Source organism: Heptranchias perlo, chromosome 7 (assembly GCF_035084215.1).
Source record: "Heptranchias perlo isolate sHepPer1 chromosome 7, sHepPer1.hap1, whole genome shotgun sequence".
NCBI classification, from domain to species: Eukaryota; Metazoa; Chordata; class Chondrichthyes; order Hexanchiformes; family Hexanchidae; genus Heptranchias; species Heptranchias perlo.
In genome coordinates, this window is record NC_090331.1 from 41,063,495 (window position 1) to 41,088,859 (window position 25,365).

Genomic DNA, 25,365 nt, shown 5'->3' on the forward strand with positions numbered 1-25,365 from the left:
CCCCTCCCCTTGTCAAGCAAGCCAAATCTCTCCCCACTCCCCCATCCCTCTTTCTTTAGTTTTGCCCCACCAGCTCTCCCCATACACTCTTCAAGCTCATTTCATCCATGATACCTATGTCCTGTCCCCTTGACCCCAATCTCAGTAAACTCCTGATGACCCAACTTCCCTTCCTGTCCCCCATGCTAGCTGAAATTGTAAATTGTTCCCTCTCCTTAAACACTATCCCCTCCCTTTCAAATCCACCGTCATCATCCTCTTTCTCAAAAATAACCACCCTCAACCCCTCTGTTCTTACTAACTTCTGCCTCAACTTGAACTTCCTTTTCCTCTCCAAGGTGCTTGAATGTGTTGTCACCTCTTAGCTCATTTCAATCAGGTTTCTGCTCCTCCCACAGCACCAAAATGGTCCTAACCAAAGTCATGAATGACATTTTCTGTGACTGGAACTATTGTGCATAATATTTACTCGTTCTCTCTACAGTCTTTGACACAGTCAACCACATCATCCTCCTCCATCATCTCTCTTCCACCGACCAACTTGGTGGAACTGCCCTTGCTTGTTTACACTCTTAGCCACAGCATTTTTAGAAATGGCTTCTCTTCCCATCCTTACTCTGTCATCTCTGGAATCCCTCTAGCATCCATGCTTGGCCCCCTTCTCTTCCTCATCTACATGCTGCCTTCTGACAACATCATCTGCAGACATGAGGTCAGCTTCCACATGTGTGCTGATTACACTCAGCTCTACCTCTCCACCACCTCTCTCAATCCCTTTACTGCCAACATGCTATCATGTTTCTTGTCCGACATCCAGTTTTGGATGAACCATAATTTCCTCCAGCTAAACACTGGGAAGACTGAAACCATTGTCTTTGGCATCTGGTACAAACTCTGTACCCTTGCCAATAACTTTGTTCTCTTGGCTGGCCATTATCTCAGGCTGAACCAGCAACTTTGCACCCTGTTCAACCTTGAGCTGAGTTTACTGACTCCATATCCTCTCTATCACAAAGACTGCCTACTTCCACCTCTATAATATTGCCTGCCTCCACCACTGCCTCAGCCTACTGCTGTTGAAATCCCCATCATTCCTTTGTCACCTCCAGTCTCAATTACACCAATGCTCTCCTGGCCAGCCTCCCATCCACCTCCCTCTGTAAACTTCAACTCATCCGAAACCCTGCTGTCCATATCCTATCCTGTATCATATCCCACTCGCCGACTGCCCCTGTCCTTGTTGACTTATATTTTCTCCTTGTTCCTCAGCACCTCAAATTTAAAATCCTCATCCCTCCATGGCCTCACCCCTCACCTTTCCACTCCCTATTTCTGTAACCTCTTTCAGCCCTACAACCCTCACCTATAGTCTCCCTGTTCCTCTGATTCCAGTCTTTTGTCCATTCCCCCATTCCTTCACATCACCATTATTGGCCATGCTTTCAGCCACCTAGGCCCCATGCTCTGGAATTCTCTCCCTAAAATTCTCTGCCTTTAAGACATTCTTTAAAACTCACATTGTTGATCACATATTTAGTCACCTCTACGAATCCCTGCTTCTTTGGCTTGGTGTCCTTCTTTTGCTATGCCTCTGTGAAGTGCCTTGGGACTTTTTAATGTTAAAGGCGCTATGTAAATGCAAGCTGTTGTTTTCATGCATTTCCTGCCAATCAGGTGCAAAATAGCAATTGGAAAGGTTTGAAAACATATCACCCTACCATCTTGCCAAGATGGCAATGCTGCATTGTATGGGGGTCCAAAATAGAGAGTGGAAAGAGGAGGAAACTTTGCTTAAACATCAACAACATTCAGACTCTACCATCTTTCCATTATAGCATTGTTATTTTTAAAATGAGTCCAATACCCTCACTTCAATAATTCTTCTTGACAATCTGTTGATCACCCTCTGTGTGAAGAAATACTTCTTAACTTCTGACTTAAATTTTCCTTATCCATACCTGACCCAACGCCATCTTGTCCTGCTGGCCTGGCATATCTGAAAGTATTGTTTTGGTTTGTTTTATCTAAATATTTTATGTACATCTATAAGGTCCTCTCTGATACATTTTTATGAGGCAGAAGACCCATAATTTATTAAGTCATTTTGCACAGTTCTTCCAACTGACACTGGAGATCAACTTTGTTGCTTTTACCAGAATCACCTCTAGGGCCTGCATGATTCCCTTATGTTGTGGCAACCAGAACTATACTCAGTGTTCAAGGTGTGGCCTGAAAAGGCACTATTAGCATGACCTCTGGGTATTTGAACTCAACTGATTTGGCAATATAACACGACATCTTATATGCTTTGTTTCTTGCCATCGCGCACTACTTAAACAAGTTATTTAACATTGTTAAGTCTCTTGCCACTCTCCCATGACAAGTTCTAGCCACAACCTTAGACTACATGTATCTCCTTTCTCTTATAGTATATGAGGCATCATGCATTTGTCCTTACAGTCCAACAGTTATTTTTGGCTAACTTTTTGTGACCTGCCAGCTGAACCACAACATCTTAAAAAAGTCAGAATAACAAATGGTCAATGATATCCATAAATACTGTCAGTTTTCATGGATAACAACATATGGAAGCACATAATACAAACACCATGTAATAAAGGAACAGAAACCCACATACATATGGATCTGCCTCTAACTCATTGGCTGACACAGTGGTGTCAATAGGCATTCCAATAACTTATTTGATTAGGAAATGGTAATTATTAGAATTTAAGCATTTTTGTTGAGAACTTGGATTAATAAAATATTTTCCAACAAATACAAAATGGATGCACTTCAGAATCTGAATCTTTAAAAAAAAATTCAATTCAAGTTTCCTAAAAATGTTGCTGGCTGTTTCAGATCTCATTTCAGACTGTTACACTAAAGAACATAAAACTTAAGGGAAATTCCCATCCACAATCATTCACAATGACTCATTGGAAAACAGCATCAGATAATTAAGGTGGCTTCACAAATGGAAAAATCCACTTTTATGCATTTCAGAAATATTAATCAAGTAGTTTTATTAATTGTGAACAGTAAGATCAATGAATTATAATAGAATTTAAAAAAGGAAAAATTGCTGCTGATCTGAAGAAAAACATTTAGAAAATAGGTTCTAAATGTCTGACACAATTTTCAAACATTTTCAATTAACTGTATGTCAAAATTGATAGATAATTCACAGGCGCAACCATAGTGTAGGCCTGTTTCTAATTCACTTCAAGAAGGTCTGTCAATATACACTAGTAGTTGCTCACAAATCAAACTGACAAGGTCTTTATATAAGCCACCAGGTTATACTTGTTGGTTCATTTAGGCTAATAACAGAAAGGCATTAGTCCACCCTTGAAAGTGCATTTTCTATATTGTAAAAATTTGGCAGAGTCCTGATAAGATTACCATTGAGATTGCTATTCACCTTAGTCATTAATCCAGAAAGTGTAATCATACGTTTTCAAGTATTTTAATCAGCTACCTTGCAATGATATAATCAATATTTACAAGTAAATGAAAATATTTAACAATCAACTGTAAGAAATAAAATCAAAGGAGGTTGAAATTAAGTAAAATTATTCCTATCTAATTTTATGATATTGCTTGGATAAAAATTAATCTCTATTTACCTCTTTCACTCACTATCTGAATTTTTTCCACTTTCTCGCTGTCCCTTTTTTTTTGCCTCTTAACTTTCCAAAGTTAACTGGAGCCATAATCAGGACTGCAATCCTCAGCTAACCAAAGAAATTTGGCTAAGAAGGAAGGATATATATTGGACTGGAGCATGGGACTGGGAGAGATGGAATGTACCTCTATTTTTCCCCCACAAACCAGGGTGACTGGTCTTTCCTTACTTCAAAGAGGATTTGTTCCTCCTATGAAATTAGGCATGATGTGGAGATGCCGGTGATGGACTGGGGTTGACAATTGTAAACAATTTTACAACACCAAGTTATAGTCCAACAAATTTATTTTAAATTCCACAAGCTTTCGGAGGCTTCCTCCTTCCTCAGGTCCACACCGTTCACCTGAGGAAGGAGGAAGCCTCCGAAAGCTTGTGGAATTTAAAATAAATTTGTTGGACTATAACTTGGTGTTGTAAAATTGTTTACAACTATGAAATTAGATTAGATAGCTAAGAAGTGTTAAATGAAATGTTCATTAATGGAGCCCTCATTGAATTCAATTGTTTGGAAACACTTTGTGTATACATTGTTCTTGTGAAATGTCAGACATTTGTGTAATTTGTAATTGTTTTCACATTTTAAAGTAGACTGGCTACTATGTGTGAAAACAATAGGGGTTGAGTTCTGATGCCATGAATTGTCTCCCTTATTATATATATGGGAATTTGATGTTGTTAAAATTCAACTACTTTGCTGCATCAAAGAATTTCACACCTTCAAAGGAACTAAGGCAGATAAAAGTCAAATCCTTTCTTAATGCCTGAGATTTTATTGGATTTCTAAAGGATGTTCAGACTAAAGAGCTCTGTAATTATTTAGGTTACATATTTCACATAAAACTCAGCACCTGAGGAATATGCAGAGACTGTTTCTATCCAAAAGAGGGGGATGATGCAGACATTGTAGTTAAGGAGGAGGAGTGCAAAATATTGGCTGGGATAAACATAGTGAGGGTGGAAATATTAAGGGGATTAGCATCTTTGAAAGTAGATAAATCACCAGGCCTGGATGAAATGTATCCCAGGCTGTTAAGAGAAGCAAGGGAGCAAATAGTGGATGCTCTAACCATCATTTTCCAATCGTCTCTGGCTATAGGCGTGGTGCCAGAGGATTGGAGGACTGCTAACATTGTACTGTTGTTTAAAAAGGGAGAAATGGATAGTCCAAGTAATTACAGGCCAGTCAGCCTAACCTCGGTGGTGGGCAAATTATTGGAAACAATTCTGAGGGACAGTATTGATCCTCATTTAGAAAGGCACAGATTAATCAAGGACAGTCAGCATGGATTTGTTAAGGGATGGTCCTGCCTGACTAACTTGATTGAATTTTTTGAGGCGTTAACAAGGAGGGTCGATGATGGTAGTGCATTTGATGTAGTCTACATGGATTTTAGCAAGGCTTTTGACAAGGTCCCACATGGCAGACTGGTCAGAAAAGCCCATGGGATCCAATGGAAAGTGGCAAGTTGGATCCAAAATTGTCTCAGTGGCAGGAAGCAAAGGGTAATGGTCAACGGGTGTTTTTGTGACTGGAAGGCTGTTTTCAGTGGTGTTCCGCAGGACTCAGTATTAGGTCCCTTGCAGTTTGTGGTATATATTAATGATTTAGACCTAAATGTAGGGGGCATGATTAAGAAGTTTGCAGATGATACAAAAATTGGCCATGTGGTTGATAGTGAGGAGGATAGCTGTAGACTGCAGGAAGATAGCAATGGACTGGTCAGGTGGGCAGAAAAATGGCAAATGGAATTCAATCCAGAGAAGTGTGAGGTAATGCATTTGGGGAGGGCAAACAAGGCAAGGGAATACACAATAAATGGGAGGGTACTGGGAGGTGTAGAGGATCAGAAGGACCTTAGAGTGCATGTCCACAGATCCCTGAAGGTAGCAGGACAGGTAGATAAGGTGGTTAAAAAGGCATACGGGGTACTTTCCTTTCTTAGCAGAGGCATAGAATAGAAGAGCAGGGAGGTTATGCTAGAACTGTATAAAACACTAGTTAGGCCACAGCTTGAGTACTGTGTACAGTTCTGGTCACCACATTACAGGAAAGATGTGATTGCACTAGAGATGGTACAGAGGAGATTTACAAGGATGTTGCCAGGACTGGTGAATTTTAGCTGTGAGGAAAGATTGGATAGGCTGGGATTGTTTTCATTGGAACCGAGGAGGCTGAGGGGTGATTTAATTGATGTTTATAAAACTATGAGGGTCCTAGATAGAGTGAATGGGAAGGACCTATTTCCCTTAGTAGGGGGGGGGGTCAATAACCGGGGGCATAGATTTAAAGTTATTGGTAGAAGGATTAGAAGGGAGCTGAGGAGAATATTTTTCACCCAGAGGGTGGTGGGGATCTGGAACTCACTGTCAGAAAGGGTGGTGGAGGTCTGGAACTCACTGTGTGAAAGGGTGGTAGAGGCAGAAACCCTCAACACATTTAAAAGATGCTTGGATATGCACTTGAAGTGCCGCAACCTACAAGGCTACGGACCAAGAACTGGAAAGTGAGAATAGGCCGAATGGCCTCCTTCTGTGCCATAACTTTCTATGATTCTATAAGCAACTATGAAAAGGAACTGAAAGCATAACTGTCTCCTTGAGTGGGCACTTTAGTTGTTCTATGTATTTTAAAAGGCTGTACTACTTTGTTTCTGCATTTTATTTAATTGTAAATAAATTAGATAATAGTTTAGTATATTTTCTGTCATCAGAAAGACTAAAAAGTAGTGAGAATCCTGCTTACATTTCACTTTTCAATTTCACCACAACCAGGTTTGTTAGACCAGACTATCTCTCCAACAGCTGAAAGTAAGACATTTCAAGACTTATGACTACTTAATTTGTCGGCAATTTATATTAAGATATTGCTATTATGCTAAATTCAGCTCAACAGAGATTAAAACTATAACAACCAACCAGCTTTTGGGAATGCAGATTTGAATTGAGCACATAAGGAATTAGGCAAGTTAGAAGCATCTAACCATGATGCTATGTCTCGCAAAGCATATCAGTTGGAGACAATGTAATTTTTCAACACATCCCAGAAAATAAATTGGATGTCATTTGTTGGCATAGGTTCATTCATGTGAGCCCAGCAGAGGTGGTGCCAGGGAAGCTCACACGTAAGAAGGTGGTAGCCAGTTTGATTGGCAGCTCAACCGACCAATTGACATAATAAACAGAAGGGTCCCAGTTCGCCCTCCACACCACGTGACCTAATTTTCATGCAGCACCTTATTGAAAGCCTTTTGAAAATCTAAGTGGATGATGTGAACCAAGTCTCCTTGATCCATTGTTCCAATTTTTGCAGGTAACTACATCGGGCTTGACAAACATGAACTTTGTTTTCTGAAGCTGGGTTGGGTATCCCTAGAACCACTGTTTGCTGGAAATGCTCATTTATCCCTATAATACTTTCCATTATCTTTCCCATCGCAGAGGTTAGACTCACTATTCCATTGTTCCCCAGATTTGACTCTGCGCTTTTGAGTAAGGGGACCAGAAATTGCAAAATATCAGAACTTTGAAGGGATCAAGCATTGGCTATCAGGGACATGGAGTAACGGAGAGAAGTTGATGTGTGAAATGAACCCCATCAAGTGCAACAATCAGGACTCGGGGAATAAGAGACGAAAGGGATTAAGGATGGAAGATATATTCCAGAACAAGAAATGAACTGCAAAAGAGGAAGGAAAAATGTCAGAACAGAAAAACAATAAAGGGAAAGGTAAGGACTAAGAATAGAGTAGCAACGTGACCGTAAACATTAAGTTACAAACAAGATTAAAGAACTCTTAACGTTAAAGGAATGAAAACATTCCAACGAAAAAGACAAAAGTTTAATTATTTCTATATTTTTCTTGATATGTGTACTCTTAACTAGATTTTGTACACGGGATGTGGCAATGACATAATCATCAATAATATTGTTGCATCTGGACCTTGAAACCTGGGATGTTTCGCCTTTATTATGAAACAAAGAAAGCAAACATCCCACATGTATGTGAAAATCTAATTATTGTTCAATTTATCTGACAAACAGAAACAGAAATCGGGGCTTTACTGCTGCTCCCTACATAATTACACCGAAAGTCCCCAATGTGTACGTCAGCGGTGTTTCGCTGCGTTGCGATATAAGAATCGAAACTGAAACTTGTCGCTTTAAAGCAGAGCGCCGGAGGAAGTGGAGCTCAGTGCCGGGGCAGAGCACGGCGAAACAGGGCTGTTTAAACCCGTGAATCCAAATAACTGGAACCCGCGGCGGGAAGATGAGCTCCAGCGATTGGGAGCGGGAGCAGCAGCGACTCGAGCTGATCGAGTGTTTCCGCAATCGGCTGGTCGCGATCATCCAAGTGGAGCCAGTGCTGGACTTCATCAAGTTCATGGAAGCGGCCGATATGGAGGAGATCCGCGCCAGGAAGGCGCAACAGGGCAACCGGGCTGCTGCCCACCTGCTGCTCTCCAAAATCCGCAAGAAGCCCCTGTCGCGGGGCTGGTTTGGAGAGTTTGTCACCGCCCTGAGGGAAGGGGGTTGTCCGCACGCCGCTGAGTACATCGATCCCGATACGGTCAACCTAATGTCTCCATCGCTTGAGGCTCGCAACGATCTCGAAGTGCAACTCATTAATTTCTTGTCCCCAGCTTTGATTGACAAGCTGACACCACGTGAAGTTTCTATACACTGTTGTACCTGCAATATTTTGACCACAGACGACGTGGAGAATGTGAGTACCGTAAACTCATTTCGGAAACATGCACACTTGAATGCCTCAACAGGCCTATTTTATGTGTTGGAGTTTTTTTTAAAAAAAAGTCAGATTGACTGTAGTTACAACCCGATTTGGTTTCTTGTTTCCAAGTAATTTGTCAGTAAACCATGTGATGTCACTGCAGTTGAATATTATCCTACCAGGGTAAAATGGGCGTTGCTCAGCTGGAGAAGGGTTGGAAACGGTGTGCCCTGGGAGTTTTTTAAAAAATCATTCTCGGGTCATGGGCGTTGCTAGCAAGGCCAGCATTTATTGTTCATCCCTAATTGCCCTTGTGAAGGTGGTGGTGGTGAGCCTTCTTGAACCGCATGTGATGAAGGTATTCCCACAGTGCTGCTAGGTAGAGAGTTCCAGCATTTTGACCCAGCGACAATGAAGGAACAGCGATATATGTCCAAGTCAGGATGGTGTGTGACTTGGAGGTGGTTGTGTTCCCACGCACCTGCTGCCCTTCTAGTTAGTGGAGGTCGTGGGTTTGGGAGGTGCTGTCAAAGAAGCCTTGGCAAGTTACGGCGGTACATCCTGTAGCTAGTACACACTGCAGCCGCGGTGCACCACTGGTGGAGGGAGTGGATGTTTAAGGTGGAGGATGGGCTACTGATCAAGCGGACTGCTTTGTCCTGGATGGTGTCCAGTTTCTTGAGTGTTGCAGCTCCAGGCAGGTGGAGAGTATTCCCTCACATTCTTGACTTGAGCCTTGTAGGTGGCAGAGAGGCTTTGGGGAATCAGGAAGTGAGCCACTCGCAGGAAAATATCCAGCCTCTGACCTCCTCTAGTAGCCACGGCATTTATGTGGCTGGTCAAGTTGAGTTTCTGGTCAATGGTGACCCCAAGGATGTTAAAGGTGTGGGATTTGATGATGGTAATGCTGGGTCCACTTGTTCTTGGGCATAGGGACCACATGGGTAGAGGGGGCATAAGGTTGAAAGTTGCTGGTGACACAAAAGTACTGGATGCAAGAAGGATTGTAAAAGACTACAGGGAGACATAAACAGGTTAGCAAACTGAGAAAATAGGTAGCAGATGCAATTTAACGTGGATAAATGTAGGGTAATGCACTTTGGGAGGGGGAAAAAAAGAATATCCGTATAAACTCAATGAAAAGACACTGAAGGGTGTGGATGAAAGAGAGACCTAAGTATTCACATGCATAATTTCCTTAAAGCGTGAGTGCTGATTGATAAAGCCATTAAAGAAAAAACCAACAACATTTTGGGTTTATAAATAGGGTACAAAAGTAAAAAAAATAATAAATTTGTATGAAACACTGGTTAGGTGACCGAGTGTTCTTCCACTTCTATTATATTGCCAGCCTCCACCACTGCCTCAGCCCACTGGACCGAGCGCTCCATTATAGAAAGGACACTAAAGGCATACAGAGCGTACTGCATAGATTTACCAGGATGATGCCAGGGATGGGAAACTGCAGTTATGAGGGGAGAGTTGAGGTACTGAGACTATTTACATTGGAGCAGAGGAGGCCAAGAGAAGATTTAATAGAGGTTTTCAAAAAAAATATGAACAGTTTTGATAGAAGATCAAAACTATTTTCTGTGGTCAGAGTGTCAGTGAAGACTGGTCATCAATTCAAAATTGTCATGGAAAGGTTAGGAGAAATTTCTTAACACAAAGGGTTGTTGGAGCATGGAATGCTTTACTACAGGCAATGGGCGAAGCAGAGATCATTGCATCTTTTAAGGGAAAATTGGATAAATATTTGAAACCAGGCTATGGGGAAAAGTGAGGTTGTGGGTTTAATTTACGATTATCCCAGTCAAGAGTTGGCACAAATACAATGGGCTGAATGGCCTCCTTCCATGCTTAAACTTAGATGGGTTACTGTCTATGCCCAAGTGTGTGCTCTTCCTCTGAATCACTTCATTAAATGCAAAAAATTGACTTCCATTTGCTACTACAGTATTGTTCCTATGCTTTAGTAAAGATTCATGATGGGAGTGTTGAATTTCCGTACTATGTATGCTTCAATTATGAAAGTTGTGCAATTATTGACCTTGTCCTTCCAAACTTGGGCTGTTTCTGGAGACACCAAAATGTGTATTTTATGAAATTATTGGTTTAAATACAATTTCCTAGCATCAACATGTCAAATATGTTGAGTGACAACACTACAGTTGTTGTTATACTGTGTTGAATTTATACAGGAAATGACTTGTATTCTGAACCTTTCTTTTGGATGAGATGTTAAACTGAGGCCTTGTCTGTCCTCCTCAGGTGGACATAAAAGGTCCCATGGTGCTATTCCACGAAGAGCTGGGGGGTTTTCCCCGATGTCTTGGCCAACATTTATCCCTCAAACAACATCACTAAAACAGATTATCTGGTCGTTATCTCATTGCTGTTTGTGGTACTTTGCTGTGTGTAAATTGGTTGCCACATTTCCTACTTCACAGCAGCAACTACACTTCAAGTGTAAAGCACTTGGGGACATCCTGAGGTTGTGAAAGGCGCTATGTAAATATAAGTTTTTTTAAAAAAAAAAATTATTCAACCAATACTACCGTGATAAGTCATGTATTCTAATTGGTGAATTAACACAAAATCAGGCCAATCAAACCCAGTTTTAACCTCCAGACTGTGATGTTTTAGTTAATCTTGGTCAGGGCAGTAGTGAAACTGCTATAATTCAGTTAGGTGCCTAGGTTAGGGAGGGGAAAATTGTCCAGAGAAACAACTGGACTAGTAATCCAGAGGCCTGGACTAATAATCCGGAGAACGTGAGTTCAAATCCCACCATGGCAGTTTGAGAATTTGAATTTAGTTTAAAACATCTGGAAATAAAACGCTGGTATCAGTAAAAGTAACCATGAAGCTGTTGGATGGTTGTAAAAACCCAACTGATTCACTAATGTCCTATAGGGAAGGAAAGCTGACGTCATTACCTGGCCTGGCCTATATGTGACTCCGGTCTCACACCCATGTGGTTGACTCTTAACTGCGCTCTGAAAGCCATTCGGTTGTGTCAGGATAGGGATGGACAATAAATTGCTGGCCTTGCCGGCGAAGCCCACATCCCGAGAATGAGTAAAAAAACAGGTGAACCAATTTTGGTTGCTAGACTACTCACTTTGCTGTTAACTTGGTTTATTTTGCAGTATATAGCTATTCACTTTATCCTACATGTAAATATTTTTCAGTTGCCACCTGATTTAAAGGAATGTCTTGTTTGAAAGGTAGAATTCCATCATAAGAAATTTTTTAAAAATTTTGTATGGTAATCTCCTGTAAATGTTGACGTAGCTTGAGTGAACCCTTATCCTAATTTCCGAAAGTCAGTGGGGGTTAAATTGGTTAACCCCCAAATCTGGGGACGGGCATCATGGTGCGCAATTAACCTGCGCCTGGTGGTTCCGATGCGTGCAGCAAAAGTTTGTAGCGCAGCAATCAGGCCTAACTGCGATGTTCTCACCAGCTTCGCACTTCTCACCAGCAAAGGGGGAGGAAGGGGGCAAATATGGCGTGATTTGCTCGCATCTCTTAAAGGCGGCCTGCATCTCTTATTTTCAAAAAACAAAATACGGGTCCGCAAGGAGTCTGAACGGAAATCGGACATCGCACAGATAAAACACAGATGCAGGTGTTAAAACACTGAATAAAGGTTGTGCACTACTAAATCCCACATCCTCCAATCTGCACGCCAGACCTCACCAACCTGCCGATCTGAGTTTGTACCAGGCCTGCGAGAGAGTGTGCACCAAGGTTCTCTGATGATGCACTAGAGGCCTTGGTGCAAGAGGTGGACAGAAGGAGGGGCATCCTATATCTGCAGGGGCGGGGAGAAGAGGCCCTCCAGACACGTGCTTCCGAGGCAGCAGGGGACAAAGTCAATGCCAGGCACATAGCACCACGAACATGGATGCAGTGCAGGAAGACATTCAGTGCTTTGACACGAGTGGTCAAGGTGAGTGAGGTCAAGTGACATCTCCTACCAACTGCACCACTAGCTGCACCCACTGCTCCACGCACTACACCCCCCCCCACCAACCAAAATCACCCACCTACCACAAACTCTTTCAGTCAGTACTCAAGTCTTCCAATCAGATGCTTCTTCTCACCTTCACACATTACCACTGTTGCAAGCCGCACACCCACAACTCACAGGTCACACACACTTACAGCTATTCACCCATGGCAAGCACATCACCCAGACATCCTGCAGGACACTTACCGACACACTTCTCAGTTTCTTACAGGAGAAGGTGGCGCTTAACAGGAGGCAGCAAGTGGCAGTGGCATTTAGCCCCTCGAGCCTGTTCCGCCATTCAATGAGATCATGGTTGATCTGTGACCTAACTCCATATGGGCCTTATATCCCTTAATACCCTTGGTTCACAGAAATCTATCAATCTCAGATTTAAAATTCACAATTGAGCTAGCATCAACTGCTGTCTGCAGAAGAGCGTTCCAAACTTCTCACCCTTTTCACGTAGAAGCGTTTGCTAACTTCACGCCTGCATGTCCTGGCTCTAAATGTTAGGCTATGTCCCCTCATCCTAGTATGCAAGTATAGGAGACCTCCAAAAATAGGTACAAATGCATCAGCAGCCAAAAGCAATGACCCATCAACTAATCTGTAAATTCAGTGTGATCCCTTTAAATAACACCGGTGGTGAGACCTCCAGGCCGTCTAAGACATGTTCAGCTGGACTTGATTAAGACAATGCGTTGGCTGCAGCATTGAGTGCCAAAATCGTATCTATCCCTTTAAATCAGCGTTGCACGCTAATCTAACGCATATTCTCCTTTAATTTAAATGCAGCTGGTGTTCATTATCTGCGTCTCCGTGAACCCCTTTACCAAGATGGCATCTGGCGCACGTCACGCTAGAAGCGTGCGCGCGCATTCCAGACGTCAATTTGGGTGGCCATATAGCGCCTGAAAAACGGGTGCAACATGGCCAAAAACCTAGCCCAGTGTCTGCACTGTTTTGAATCCCTATCATTACAGAAAACACATTTTATATGTATACAGCAATAAAAATAGAAAGAAATATAGAAAATCCCAAAGCTAGAAAAGATCTTGGGTCTGTCTTCCTACTGTTCTAGCAGTTGCAACCTGTACGTTCCTTTCCAAGATACTTGACCAATTTGACCTTGGAAATCTAAATTATTTGTCCCTATAACCTCTCTTGGTATGCAATTCCATAAACTGACCACTCTCTCAATGAAGTAATGCTTCCTTACACCCTGCCTGAATCCACCCCTTTTCAGCTTCTAAACATATCCCTTTTTTCTGCTATTCTGTGCAAAATCAAATATCCCTCAGTCTAAATTTTCCCTAAGCATTATTAATTTGAATAGCTCCATCATATGCCCCTCACTCTTCTCCGCTGTTTAATTCTCTAATCCCCATATTATTCTAGTGGCTCTCCACTGCACCTTTTCCAGCTCAACTACATACTTCCTGAGATTCCAGAATTGCTCACAATACCCCAATTGTGGCCTGACCAACGCTGGCAGGATAGCCTTCAATCTACATGATATTCCTTTTAAAAAAAAAATAAACATCTAATTTTGTTTCTTGACAGCAGCCAGACATTGGCTTGAGGAAATGATCCCAAATAACTTACCTGATTCATCCTTGACAGTATTTTCCCATTAAGCCTATAATTCCGCTGCTTATTTTGTATTCCTGAGTGCATGATTTTATACCTATCTACATAAAGTGGCATTTGTCAATTGTCAGCCCACCTCCCCAAATATTCAGTGTTCCGCCAGCTTGTCCCCATCTTCTACCATATTAGTCACTTCTGCTATTTTGTAGTCTGCAAGCTTTGAGATGAAGCTAATGCTAATGTTCTTTATGAAAATGTTGAAGAGCACATTTCCCAAAACTGAGCCCTGTCAGACCTCATTGTTCACACTCTCTACCCATCTACACAGATCCTCTATTTTAATTTCCCTAGCAATTTTAAATTCATGTCCCTGATTAGCCATTTTAACAGCTTATAGTATTTGACTGCCTTTGTTTTATTCCTCATAGCATTAAATACCTACCCTGTGATCCAGGCCACTGGTGCTCATCCTCCCCACGTCTTGGAGATATTTCCCCCCATTTATTGAGCTATAGGCTTTATCCAGCCCACAGGCCGAGTCAGTCTTTTGGATATCTGAGGAGCAGAGCATGAGGACGCTGTGCACCCTTCTTCAATAGGACCTGCTGGACCAGGAGGCCATGCTTTGCCAGTGGCTGTCAGTCACCACTGCCATTAACATTTTTTCCCCACAGATTCCTTCCAGGCTGCTACAGAGGACATCACGCACATCTTCCAGTCTGCAACGCACAGCTACAAGAAACAGGTCAGCAATGCCCTCCTTGCTAGAGCAAACCAGTACATTACCTTCCCAATGGATGTCAACAGCAACAATGAGAGAGCTCTGGGAGTTAGAGCAGTGGCTGACTTCCCTCGTGTAACAGATTGCACTAGTAGCTATCAGGACACCAGAAGACGAGCTAGGAGCTTTTATAAACAGGAAGTGCTTCTACTCCATCAATGTATAATTGGTATGTGATCACCACAAAAGGATAAAGCAAGTGTGTGCCAGTTTAGCTGGCAGCTGCCACAATGTCCTCATCCTATGACACTCATCCATCCCCCCACTTTTGCACCCATCCAGGGACATCAGAGGATGGCTGCTAGGGGACAAGCAATACCTCCTACAAACATGACTGATGACACCCCTCCGCAACTCTACCACGCCTGAATAAGACAGGTATAATGAGAGCCATGGGACCACCAGGAACATTCGTGAGCATACCATTGGCATTTTGAAGCAGATTCAGGTGCCTTGATTGCTCTGGGGGCTGCTTACAACATGGCCCAAACAAAGTAGGCCACATCATTGTAGATTTCTGTATTCTGTACAACCTGGCAATACAAAGAGGATTGCGGTTGGAGGAGCCATAAGAAGAAGCATCAACAGACAAGGAATTACTGGATGAAGGTGGGGGAGAACCACAAGAAGGAGCACCAGCACAACACACTGCAGCTAGGGAGGCCAGGAAACAGATAGAGTAACAATTTCGGTGACCTCCTCAATCCCCTTACTTGAAAAGTGACAAAAAAAAATCCTCTGCATTAACAGCCCTTGTTACTCCTTCACCATTCCCTTGTGATCCTGCATGAAAGAACATTGAAACCAGACATCCAACCTATATACTAATGACATTCAGACAATGCAGATTGACAAGCTGCAATAAAAAGAAACTATAGATCAAAGTTCCAAATGTGTTAACGGTGATGATTTTAATTTCAAACACAACATTGGAGTGAATTCTTATCTCACCCAAGTGACCAACCCATTTGAGCTTCCATCAAAGCTGCAACGGCTGTCAACATTGACTGCTGTTATGAGGGCCTGGCTGCAGCATCCCTGGAGATGAATCTTGTACGTATAAAATTCTTAGAGGGCTTGACAGGGTAGATGCTAAGAGGCTGTTTCCCCTGGCTGGAGAGTCTAGAACTAGAGGTCATAGTCTAAAGATAAGGGGTCGGCCATTTAGGACCAAGATGAAGAAAAATTTCTTCACTCAGAGGTTTGTGAATCTTTGTAATTCTCTATCCCAGAGGGCCGTGGATGCTCAGTCGTTGAGTATATTCAAGACTGAGATCGATAGATTTTTGGATACGAAGGGAATCAAGGGATGTGGGGATAAAGCGGGAAAATAGAACTGAGGTAGAAGATCAGCCACAATCTTATTGCATGGTGGAGCAGGCTTGAGGGGCCGTATGGCCTACTCCTGCTCCTATTTCTTATGTTCTCAAGGTACCAAGGTACAGAGCTGATGCCCTGGGGGATGACATCATACAGGCTGGAAGCGGACTCCTCCATACTATCAGCCATGGTGGTGAAACTCCTTGGCAGGTCTTCCAATACTTGGTATAACTGCTTGTATGAGGCAAGCAGTTTTCTTTACATAACTGGACCTTGAAGTCCTCATATTTCTCTTCCTCAGCAGAGCTAGGAGACAACCTCACCCTGTGGCGAGCTGTCTTCTGGGCTGTCCCTGCCACCTGTACCTGCTGTTGCTCACTAGTGCTGGGTACCTCACTACTTGCAGATGTTTCTTACTTGCTCTCTAACCCAGCAGGTGCCAATCTCTCTGCTGGTGCTTGGGAGGGATGGAGTGCATGATGGTGCCTCCTCAGAAGGATTCTCCTCCTCTGAGGTGTCTTCTTCTGCAGGTTGTGGCTGTTGAGAAGGAGCTAAAAGAAAAGGGACAAGAGTTAGAATGGCACTCAGGCTGGACAGTAGCAGATGACAGGCATCACAATGCAGCTTGATGTAGTCAAGCTGTCTGATTGTATGTTTTTCTGAGGTACATGAAGGGGTGCAAGTAATAGTCAGAGGCCCTGTTCAGATAAGCCCCCAGTCTCGAAATCTGCTACTCTGACAGCTGTGGAGGGGCCACTGATTTTCAGTGTTTGCTGCTCCAGCTCGGAGAGGTTCATGATGTTGGCTGATCCTCCCACCGGCCTTACCCCTCTCCCTTGTGTTGTATGTCATTTTATCCTGCAGAATGAAAGAGCAAGAGTTAGTGAGTGTCTTCAGCAAAGGAGAATGCAGATGTGTGGGGCTTCTCTTGTTGTGCAGGTGCTGAGAGGGAGAAGCAGCAAGATGCAAGCAGAGTGGGGAGGTGTTAAACGGAAAGCACATGTGTGAAGTGAGGAAGGACCAATGAGAGAAGTTGCTAATTCTGCAAAGGCGAGAAAGTGGGAAGACTATGCTACTAGTGGCTGCTGTTAAAAGAGCAAGAGGAGACTGTGTCTTTGTAATGAGATTGAGAAATGGCATAGCATGTACTATTATATTAAAAATGAGATCAGTCATATTTTTAACCAAAGTTCTAGCTATGGCAGTCATTGAATGATGCATCAGACAGATTGTCTGCAGGCAGAATACAGTCTGTACATCTCTATTGCTTAAAGCACTTGAGATATTTTGTCTGTAGTTAAAATTATATTATATATGTGCTTTGGGTGGTGGAGAAGTGATGGAGGGGAGGGAATAGATCACATTGCTGGGGGAGGCAGTGGGCAGTTCTGTTGGCAGATATTACTGAGAGAAATGGAGAATGCAGAGCTGTACTCTCCCTCACTACTCTACTGAAGTAATTGAACCTTTTCTGACATTGAATCCAGGTCCTGGGGGTGATGCTTTTGGAGCTAACCACCTCTGCCATCTCCTTCCAGGCCTGATGGACCTCATGTTAGGCATCCTTCTTTCAGTGCGTGGGGTACCTCTTCCAGCAGGACCGCCAGAGAGGCTTCAGAGAACCTGGGGGCTTGCTTCCACAATTTTTCTGATGTACCCCATCCCTGTTCAGCAAAATTGAGCCAGAAGGCAATGCAACCTCAATTTAAGAGGTGCACTGCCACTTTAAATAGGCCTTTGACCGGCTTGCTGGAAATTTTGCTGCCAAAGTGGGTGGGTTTCCTGTTGCGTCAGCCAATCGGTGGGAAACCTGCCTGTGAGATTAATAATGAGTTCCGGGAGTTAAAATACCCTGGGGCTGTTTTCTGCTGCACCCTCCCACCCGGAGTTAAATTTGGGGCCTAGGTTTTTTTTTGGCAGTAAGCATTTATCTCCTTCTGTATTTAACATTTTGCTTTCTTTTCCCTTGTGCATTTCTGCAGTCGTCTTAAAGCCTTCATTTTGCTAGACAAGACTTCTGGGGCCCGATTTTACCAGGGGTGCGGGTTCTCGGCGGGTGGTCAATCGGGCGCGTTTTTAACGCGCCCGGTGAAATTAGTGGGTTTCCCGCGCGATCGTAGCAGGCAACCCGCTAATTGGATTCACTTACCTGCTGCTCCGGGTTCCACGCTGTTGATCTGTGCGTCGGGCGGGCTGCGCATGCGCAGTAAGATCTGTCAGCTGGAGGCGCTCTATTTAAAGGGGCAGTCCTGCACTGACAGATGCTGCAACCAATAGCAAACATGACTGCATGGAGCAGGCCAGGGGGAAGGCTGCTCCCAGTCTAATGATGCCTCACTCCAGGTATTAATACATGGGGTGAGGAGGAGGGGGAGGACAGAGATCTTACACCTGGCGGGCGGGAGGAAGCGGCACGCCTCCGCCACCAGGAAGGCCTGGCTCGAGGTGGCAGAGGAGGTCACCTGCACCACCAACATATCGCCCACCTGCATACAGTGCAGGAGGCAGTCCAATGACCTCAGTAGGTCATCCAAAGTGAGTACACATAGTCGTTCCCCTACACTCCGTCTGCCACATCACTGCCCCCACCCCACATCTCCTTCGGCACTGCCAACACAACTCTGTCACATCACCCCTCATACCCACTCAAACCCCATCCTCATCTTACCTGCACCTACTCACCTCGCCAGTACTCATCCCGCCACTACCACTCAACCCAATCCTCATACAATCTCATGGCTCTATCCCATACTCACCCTCTCGTGCATCTCTCTCACGGCCAGCCTCACTCAACCTGCCACCACCTGTGCTGCAGCCACGGCATGCATCACATGTGTGCAGTAGGCAGCGTAAGGCAAACGTGTCATGAGCATGAAGGGGATGCACAAGGGTGTTTGAGGGTTTGTCATGGTTGTTACTTATATTGAATTTCAGAACAACGCACATCACACATTATATTGGCACCACTACTGCCATGTCTTTACAAATCCTGTCCGGTTTGTGCAATAATGCCCGCTCCTGGGTATCCCCATGAGGACCCACCACTGATGCCCACCCAGTGTGTCACTGCAGAGTGGGTGTAGGTGTATTTGCAGGGCTCTTCTGCGCAGATGAGTGAGAGACATCGGGTATGTCCCCGGTTGCAGCCTGGAAGGCTGTGGAGCAGAAATTCGGGAGGGCAGTGGTGACTTTGACAGCGACAGGTAGGAAGATGGTGCACGGGCCAGCCAGGAGCAGCTCGGCATGAAAGAGGCTGCAGATGTCCACGGCTACATGTCGACTGACTCTGAGCCTCCGTGTGCACTGCTGCTCAGAGAGGTCCAGGAGGCTGAGCCTCGGTCTGTGGAACTTGTGGCGAGGGTAGTGCCCTCTGCGACGCATCTCTCTCTGTGGTAGCCCTCCCTCCTGCTGTACAGGTGGATGTGTCACAGCACTCTGTTGTGGAGCTCCACGTGTCAGAGGTGGACGGCGTGGATGGCGAGGCTGGTGAGGCTGGTGATGCTGTTCGCCCTCCGAGGAGGTCATGACTGCAGCTACAGCGGCCCCCATCCGCAAGATGTACATCTGAGGGGGTGAGCAAGGTAGGTACATGTCTCTGGACCCCGGGGTAAGTGTGCAGGTTGGTGACTTTGACCGTCAGGAGGAGGGTGGTGGAGGCCAAACTTTGTCCCAAGTGACAGAGCGGCCTCCTGCAATGGCTGAGGGTCTCCCCCCACCCCCCCCCACCCGTCCTGTCAAATGGACCTTTGCAGCTGCCACAGGCTGACAGCTGCAACACGTCCATTCGAGCTGGGAGTGTTTCCCCCAGTGTGGGAAACAGTCCCATGTTGATCAAAAATCACACACAGTCCCTTAATCAGGTCAGTTAATGACCTGAACAAGCAAAGTAAATACTCTCAAGTGGCATTCTGCTGGCTTTAATTGCCTGCGGGATTCCCACCAGCGGGGGCTGCACGCGCACGCCGGTGTGTCATCGGGGAACCTGGAAGTGGGCGGGATCGAGGCGCGATCCGGTCCCGCACCTGGATTTCGGGATTTTCGGGGCCCCTCCGCCGAGAACGCACCCGGTAGCGGGTGGTAAAATCGGGCCCCTGGTCTTCACAATTACAGCTGCATTACAAATTGTGACTAAGAAAGTTAGGAGGATGGGAATTATTTTGAATGTTCTTATTATGTTGCATGAATTAAATCAGGATGATTATTTCATGAGGTGCCAAAATCTTCATGTTCATCTAGTATGTTCACTCCTGTCAATTTCCAAAGACAGACATGTATTTATAGACCCTGGCACTCCTAATTGGGTATGTCAGAGGAGATCTGTCTACGTTGCTTCTGCTTCATTGCATAGGTAGTGACTGAGCCATGCCATCTTGTTGCCTAGCTATATTAGGATACCATTTTATGGTTGCCAAAAAGATACCGGTGCTTAATTAGCACCGGGTTCCTACCAATTCTGGGAACCATGTATGTTGAGTGAGATTAGGCATACTGGCTGCCAGATGGTTTATAAACATTGCATATGCCATTTTCTGGGCCTTCACAATGGTGGGATAAATTCTCTGTTCAGTGGCAATTCAGTTTTTTATTTAATTGCTACAAAAAAAACCTTGCATTTACTAGTCATTCTCTTCTGTCTTTGCACATGATAAATTAGAGAATATTGTCTCTTTTACTTGTTTCTGTTGTCTTCATGTTGCTGTTTCATTCTCTGTTTCTTCTCTTCTGTTTCTGTCTTTCTTTCTCTTCCCTTCAGCTTCTCTTTCCTAAACTTTTTCTTTTTTGTGTCTTTCTCTGTCTTTTTTTTTCATTTTTGGAGGGAGGTGGCAGGTAATGGAAAGGAAGCAACCGGCTGCATTTCGGGTGGAATTTATGGGGACAATATGGCCTTTAGCAGCTCCATTCCCATCCCATTCCCCAAGCACGTACTTTCCCTCACACCCTCACTCCCATTGCATCCTCTACCACTTCATATTGGTTGAAGAGGGCAGTGCACAAGGTGGCACCATCTAATGGATAGATGAGCACAGATGGGCCTCCTTTTTCATTTGTTTCAGAATTCTACTGGAGCCCCTTATGATGGATTACACATATATAACCACAGTCAGCCCCTTACCATGAATAACACATAGCCATTGTGCTCACATCATGAATAACTCATACATTCCCATAATGCACCCTTTAAAATGAAATACATATGTAAGCACAGTGCAATCCCTTATCATGAATAAGCCATTAACTATAGTGCAGCCCTTTACCATGATTAACACATACTTGACTATAAAAATCCATACCTTACCTGGCCTTCATGTTGCACTTGGGACTGACAGTCAGTTCACATATTCCATTTTGGCAGTCTTTGCCCACAAGGCTGTGTGGGTGGGGCTGGTGTGGTTTATCTTTGGTCACCAAGGAAATTATCACATTGACTTCACCTTGCCAATTCTGGATCTGGATGGAAGACCCAATAGGGAATTCAGGAGAAACTTCTTTACTCAGGGAGTGGTGAGAATGTGGAACTCACTACCTTATGGAGTGGTTGAGGCGATTAGCCCAGATGCATCTAAGGGGAAGCTAAATAAATTCATGAGGGAGAAAGCAATAGAAGGAAATGTTGATAGGGTGAGATGAAGTAAGGTGGGAGGAGGCTCGTGTGGAGCATAAACACCGGCATCGACCAGTTGGGCCGAATAGTCTGTTACTGTGCTGTAGATTCTATGTAAAAAGTATCCTCTCATCACTCCCTCTCCCACTAAAGATGGTGAGAGGCATCATCACTGTCAACCAGTTTCTCTATCTTCCTCCTACCCTCCCCTTTTTTTTCCCCCTAAAAAAGGCTTTGCTGCTTGAAAAATTCAAATCAGAATAGAATGAGTAATACACTTTGACTGTCTGTCTGCCTGTTTAATGGCTGCTAAAAATTAGAAGTTCTGTCTCACAGGTGAGATAATTAGTTGGCTTCAAAATTCAACCTTTTTCAAATTGTACTAATATTAGTATGAGGAAAGTCTATCTCTCTAGTACACTTTCTGAAGTGCATAGGACACAAAACAAAGCTACAACAGGTATGTAATCAGTATATAGTTATCTTTTTCATTTTGACTCAACCAGAAACTGCTAGAGGCAAAAGAAAAATTCAGATCAATAGAGCTGAATGGTCCTGATGTATCTGTGGAAATTAAGTACACTGCACATGCTCAGACTGCACAATCCAAATTGAGCTCACAGTGTCACAACCCTGGGTAAAAATATCGAGTCCAAGCCCAGGCTTTTGGGAGAGGCTGAGGCCTTCAAGTAAAAACTTTAATGAAGGCATTAAAAGACAATTCAGTAGATAGATTTGATTGTGTTATTGTGAAATATTTATTTACATTTAATTTTTTTTGTTTAAGCCCTTATTGTAAACATTAGAAATTTCAGTTATGGTAGATCAAAAATTTTCAGAAAACATTGAGTAATTTGTGCGGAAAATACAATGCAATGCCATCTAGTGGCCAGATTGTGCAATTACAGAATGATATATTTACATAAGCCATTTTCACTAAGAATGTGGACATAGGAATTTATAAGGGAAAACTTGAAAAAAATGTGACAACAGGAGGTAAGGTAGACAAGATGTGTGCACAGACATAAGAGCCTGAAATTTCCTCAGTGCTGCTCCTGCTCCAGAGCTGTAACTTCACCGGAGATATAAACTGGGTTTCTGCTGCACTTCCACTGAAGTTATGGTGATAGAGCAGGAGCAGCTCCAAGACTTTGAGTAACATATAGCCCCTTATCAGGTCTCACATAGAATTAAGTACCATGAAGCGCAGTGACTTAATTATATCATCAGCTTGGCTCAGTTGGTAGATAGCTATCCTCTTGAGTCAGAAGGTTATCGGTTCAAACTTTGTTCCAGGAAAGTAATCATGTAATCTAGGTTGGCACTTCAGTGCAGTGCTGAGGGAGTGCTGCATTGTTGAAGACGCCATCCTTTGGCCAGGATATCAAATTGAGGCCCCGTCTGCTTACCCTGGTTCAGGCGAATGCTAAAGATTCTGTGGTACTATTTATTCTCTCAGTGACTTCCTCAATCAACATTACCAAATTGTCTGAATAAAAAATGTGTAAACCAATTCATAACTGTGATAATGTTCTTTAATGCTAATCTGAACCTGTCTTTTTAGATTTTGAGTGAAACCACTAAAGCTGGAAATAAAGCAGGAATCCGAGCATTATTGCACAGAGTAGTGATGAAACCTCCTGGCTGGTTCTCCAAGTTTTTGACTGTACTACAAAATACTGGGCATGAGGACCTTGCAAACATGTTAGTTGGCAATGATAGCATAACTGAAACAGGTAAGTTCTGAACTATTAATTTTCATACCACTATATCTGTATATACATATGCATTTATACAGATATATTAGTTGCATTTATACCTGACATTCTGTCTTAAAGCTGATACAGAATAATAGCTGACTAGTTTCTTACAATGTTGAGTCAACACTGATAGCTGTTTTGCAAAGTCATGGATTTGCATATGTATTTAAAATACAGATTTATGAACTCCAACGTAGTAATAAGTCTTTAAATAGATAGTAATAAACTGCAATTCACATATCATCCATTTCATTGGGAAAATGGGGAGTAAATTAAATAAATTTTCATCTTTCCAACACCTAAAATCTGATGGACTAAATCAGAAAATAGATTTAGAGGCTTGCAATAAATTTCTGCCAATCATCAAGTAAAACTGTCTGAGCATATACAGATTTATGACATCTCAGTGTATCGTGGAACAATAGAAGTTTACAACACAGAAAGAGGCTATTGGGCCCATAGTATCTGTTTTGGTTCTTTGCTAAAGTAATCCAAAACTATTCCCACTGCCCTGATCTCCTTCATAGCCTTCCTGTGCTTCAACATCTTATCCAGTTTTTCCTTAAACGATGTAATGGTCTCTACCTCAATCATGGCAAAGCATTCCATGCTCCAACAACCCTCTGTAAAAAGTTTTTCCTAACCGCTCCGCTCTCACTGACTTCCCAAACAGAGGAAATTTCCTTTCCCATTTGTTATCTCTATCCATGTGGAATCTGTCTTCATGCAACCCTGTAGGATATTCTTATATTCTAATACTGTGGTAGAGTCCTCCACTAACATGGTCACCTTTTTACCTCTCTATCTCTCCTGAAAATAATATAACCAGGAATAATAAGTCCTGTCCAAAGTTAAGCCATGTTTCTGTTGTAGTGACTATGGCCCAGAACTTACTTACCTTGGACGCCACTCCGTGATGGCGTCCATCCGCTGTCGAATCCATCGGAGCAAGTTCGGGAATGCGCACATGCACGTTAATCGGGAACTAGCTCTGATTGGTTCAACGGCGTTTTGACAGTCCCGAATTAAAGAGCCAACTACGCCACAATCCTATACAATCAAACACAATCAACAAACAATCGTAAACATATCCATCTGCCCAGCTGGAACGAAGAGACTTGTACCACGAGAAGATATGCTTGAGAATACCAGCCCTACACTACTTTTTAAAAGTGCAGAGACTTATAATGACTGCAAAACAACAAAAAATTAAATTTAAAAAATGTGGAATGTCTAATTATTCCTATTTTAATATTTTTTGGTCATTTTTTAAAAACTAATTTTTAAAAAACTTAATGCTTCAGTGCATAATAAATCATTTCCTTGCCTTTTTATAATAAGGTATATTATTATGTTAAATTTTTATTTAGACTAACATAGGCAATGTCACTTTAAATGAATGAGTATTACTTGCCTGCTTGTGGGCAGGGCTTGCGTTCTCACAGTCTTTGCATGCGCACATGGCCTGCGCTGATCTCTGAGTGCACCACTGGAGAAGATTTCAAAATTAAGCAAATGGACGTCGTGGCCTACGCAGTGAGTATATTCGTATTTTTTATCCACAGGATGTGTGAAGAGGCTTGCCACACCGGTCAGAGCAAGTTCCGGCCCATTATCGTATCCCTCCATGATTATTAATGCTTCTAATTTCTTCAGTTTTGTTTTGAATGCTTTGCGCATATCACTCATTCCTGACTCCAATTTTTGTGGACCGGATCCCTTATTCTTTTTCTGGATTTTCTCATTTTGTTTTTTTGATATTCCTTGCCCCTTCTACAACAGTGTTTTTATCTCTCACTACCTCATAGTCTGTTTCTTCCCCTTCTATTATATTGCCTCGCTATTTATTTCAGCCAAGTCTTCTGCTTTTATT

General features: G+C 43.2%; 1 protein-coding gene across 2 annotated transcripts in view; it reads left to right on the plus strand.

Moving 5' to 3' along the window:
* The first annotated feature begins 6,934 nt into the window (after positions 1–6,934).
* The window catches only part of ifih1 (interferon induced with helicase C domain 1), a 118,507-nt gene continuing 100,076 nt past the window's right edge, over positions 6,935–25,365 (plus strand). The window contains exons 1-4 of one of the 2 annotated variants that reach the window (XM_067987372.1): positions 6,935–6,998; positions 7,158–7,415; positions 7,731–8,412; positions 23,297–23,468. In XM_067987372.1, the coding sequence (XP_067843473.1) occupies positions 7,957–8,412; positions 23,297–23,468 (628 nt within the window). In that variant the 5' untranslated portion in view covers positions 6,935–6,998; positions 7,158–7,415; positions 7,731–7,956. Of the gene's footprint in view, positions 6,999–7,047; positions 7,416–7,730; positions 8,413–23,296; positions 23,469–25,365 lie in introns of those variants that run through there. The other variant, XM_067987373.1, reaches the window with a different exon arrangement.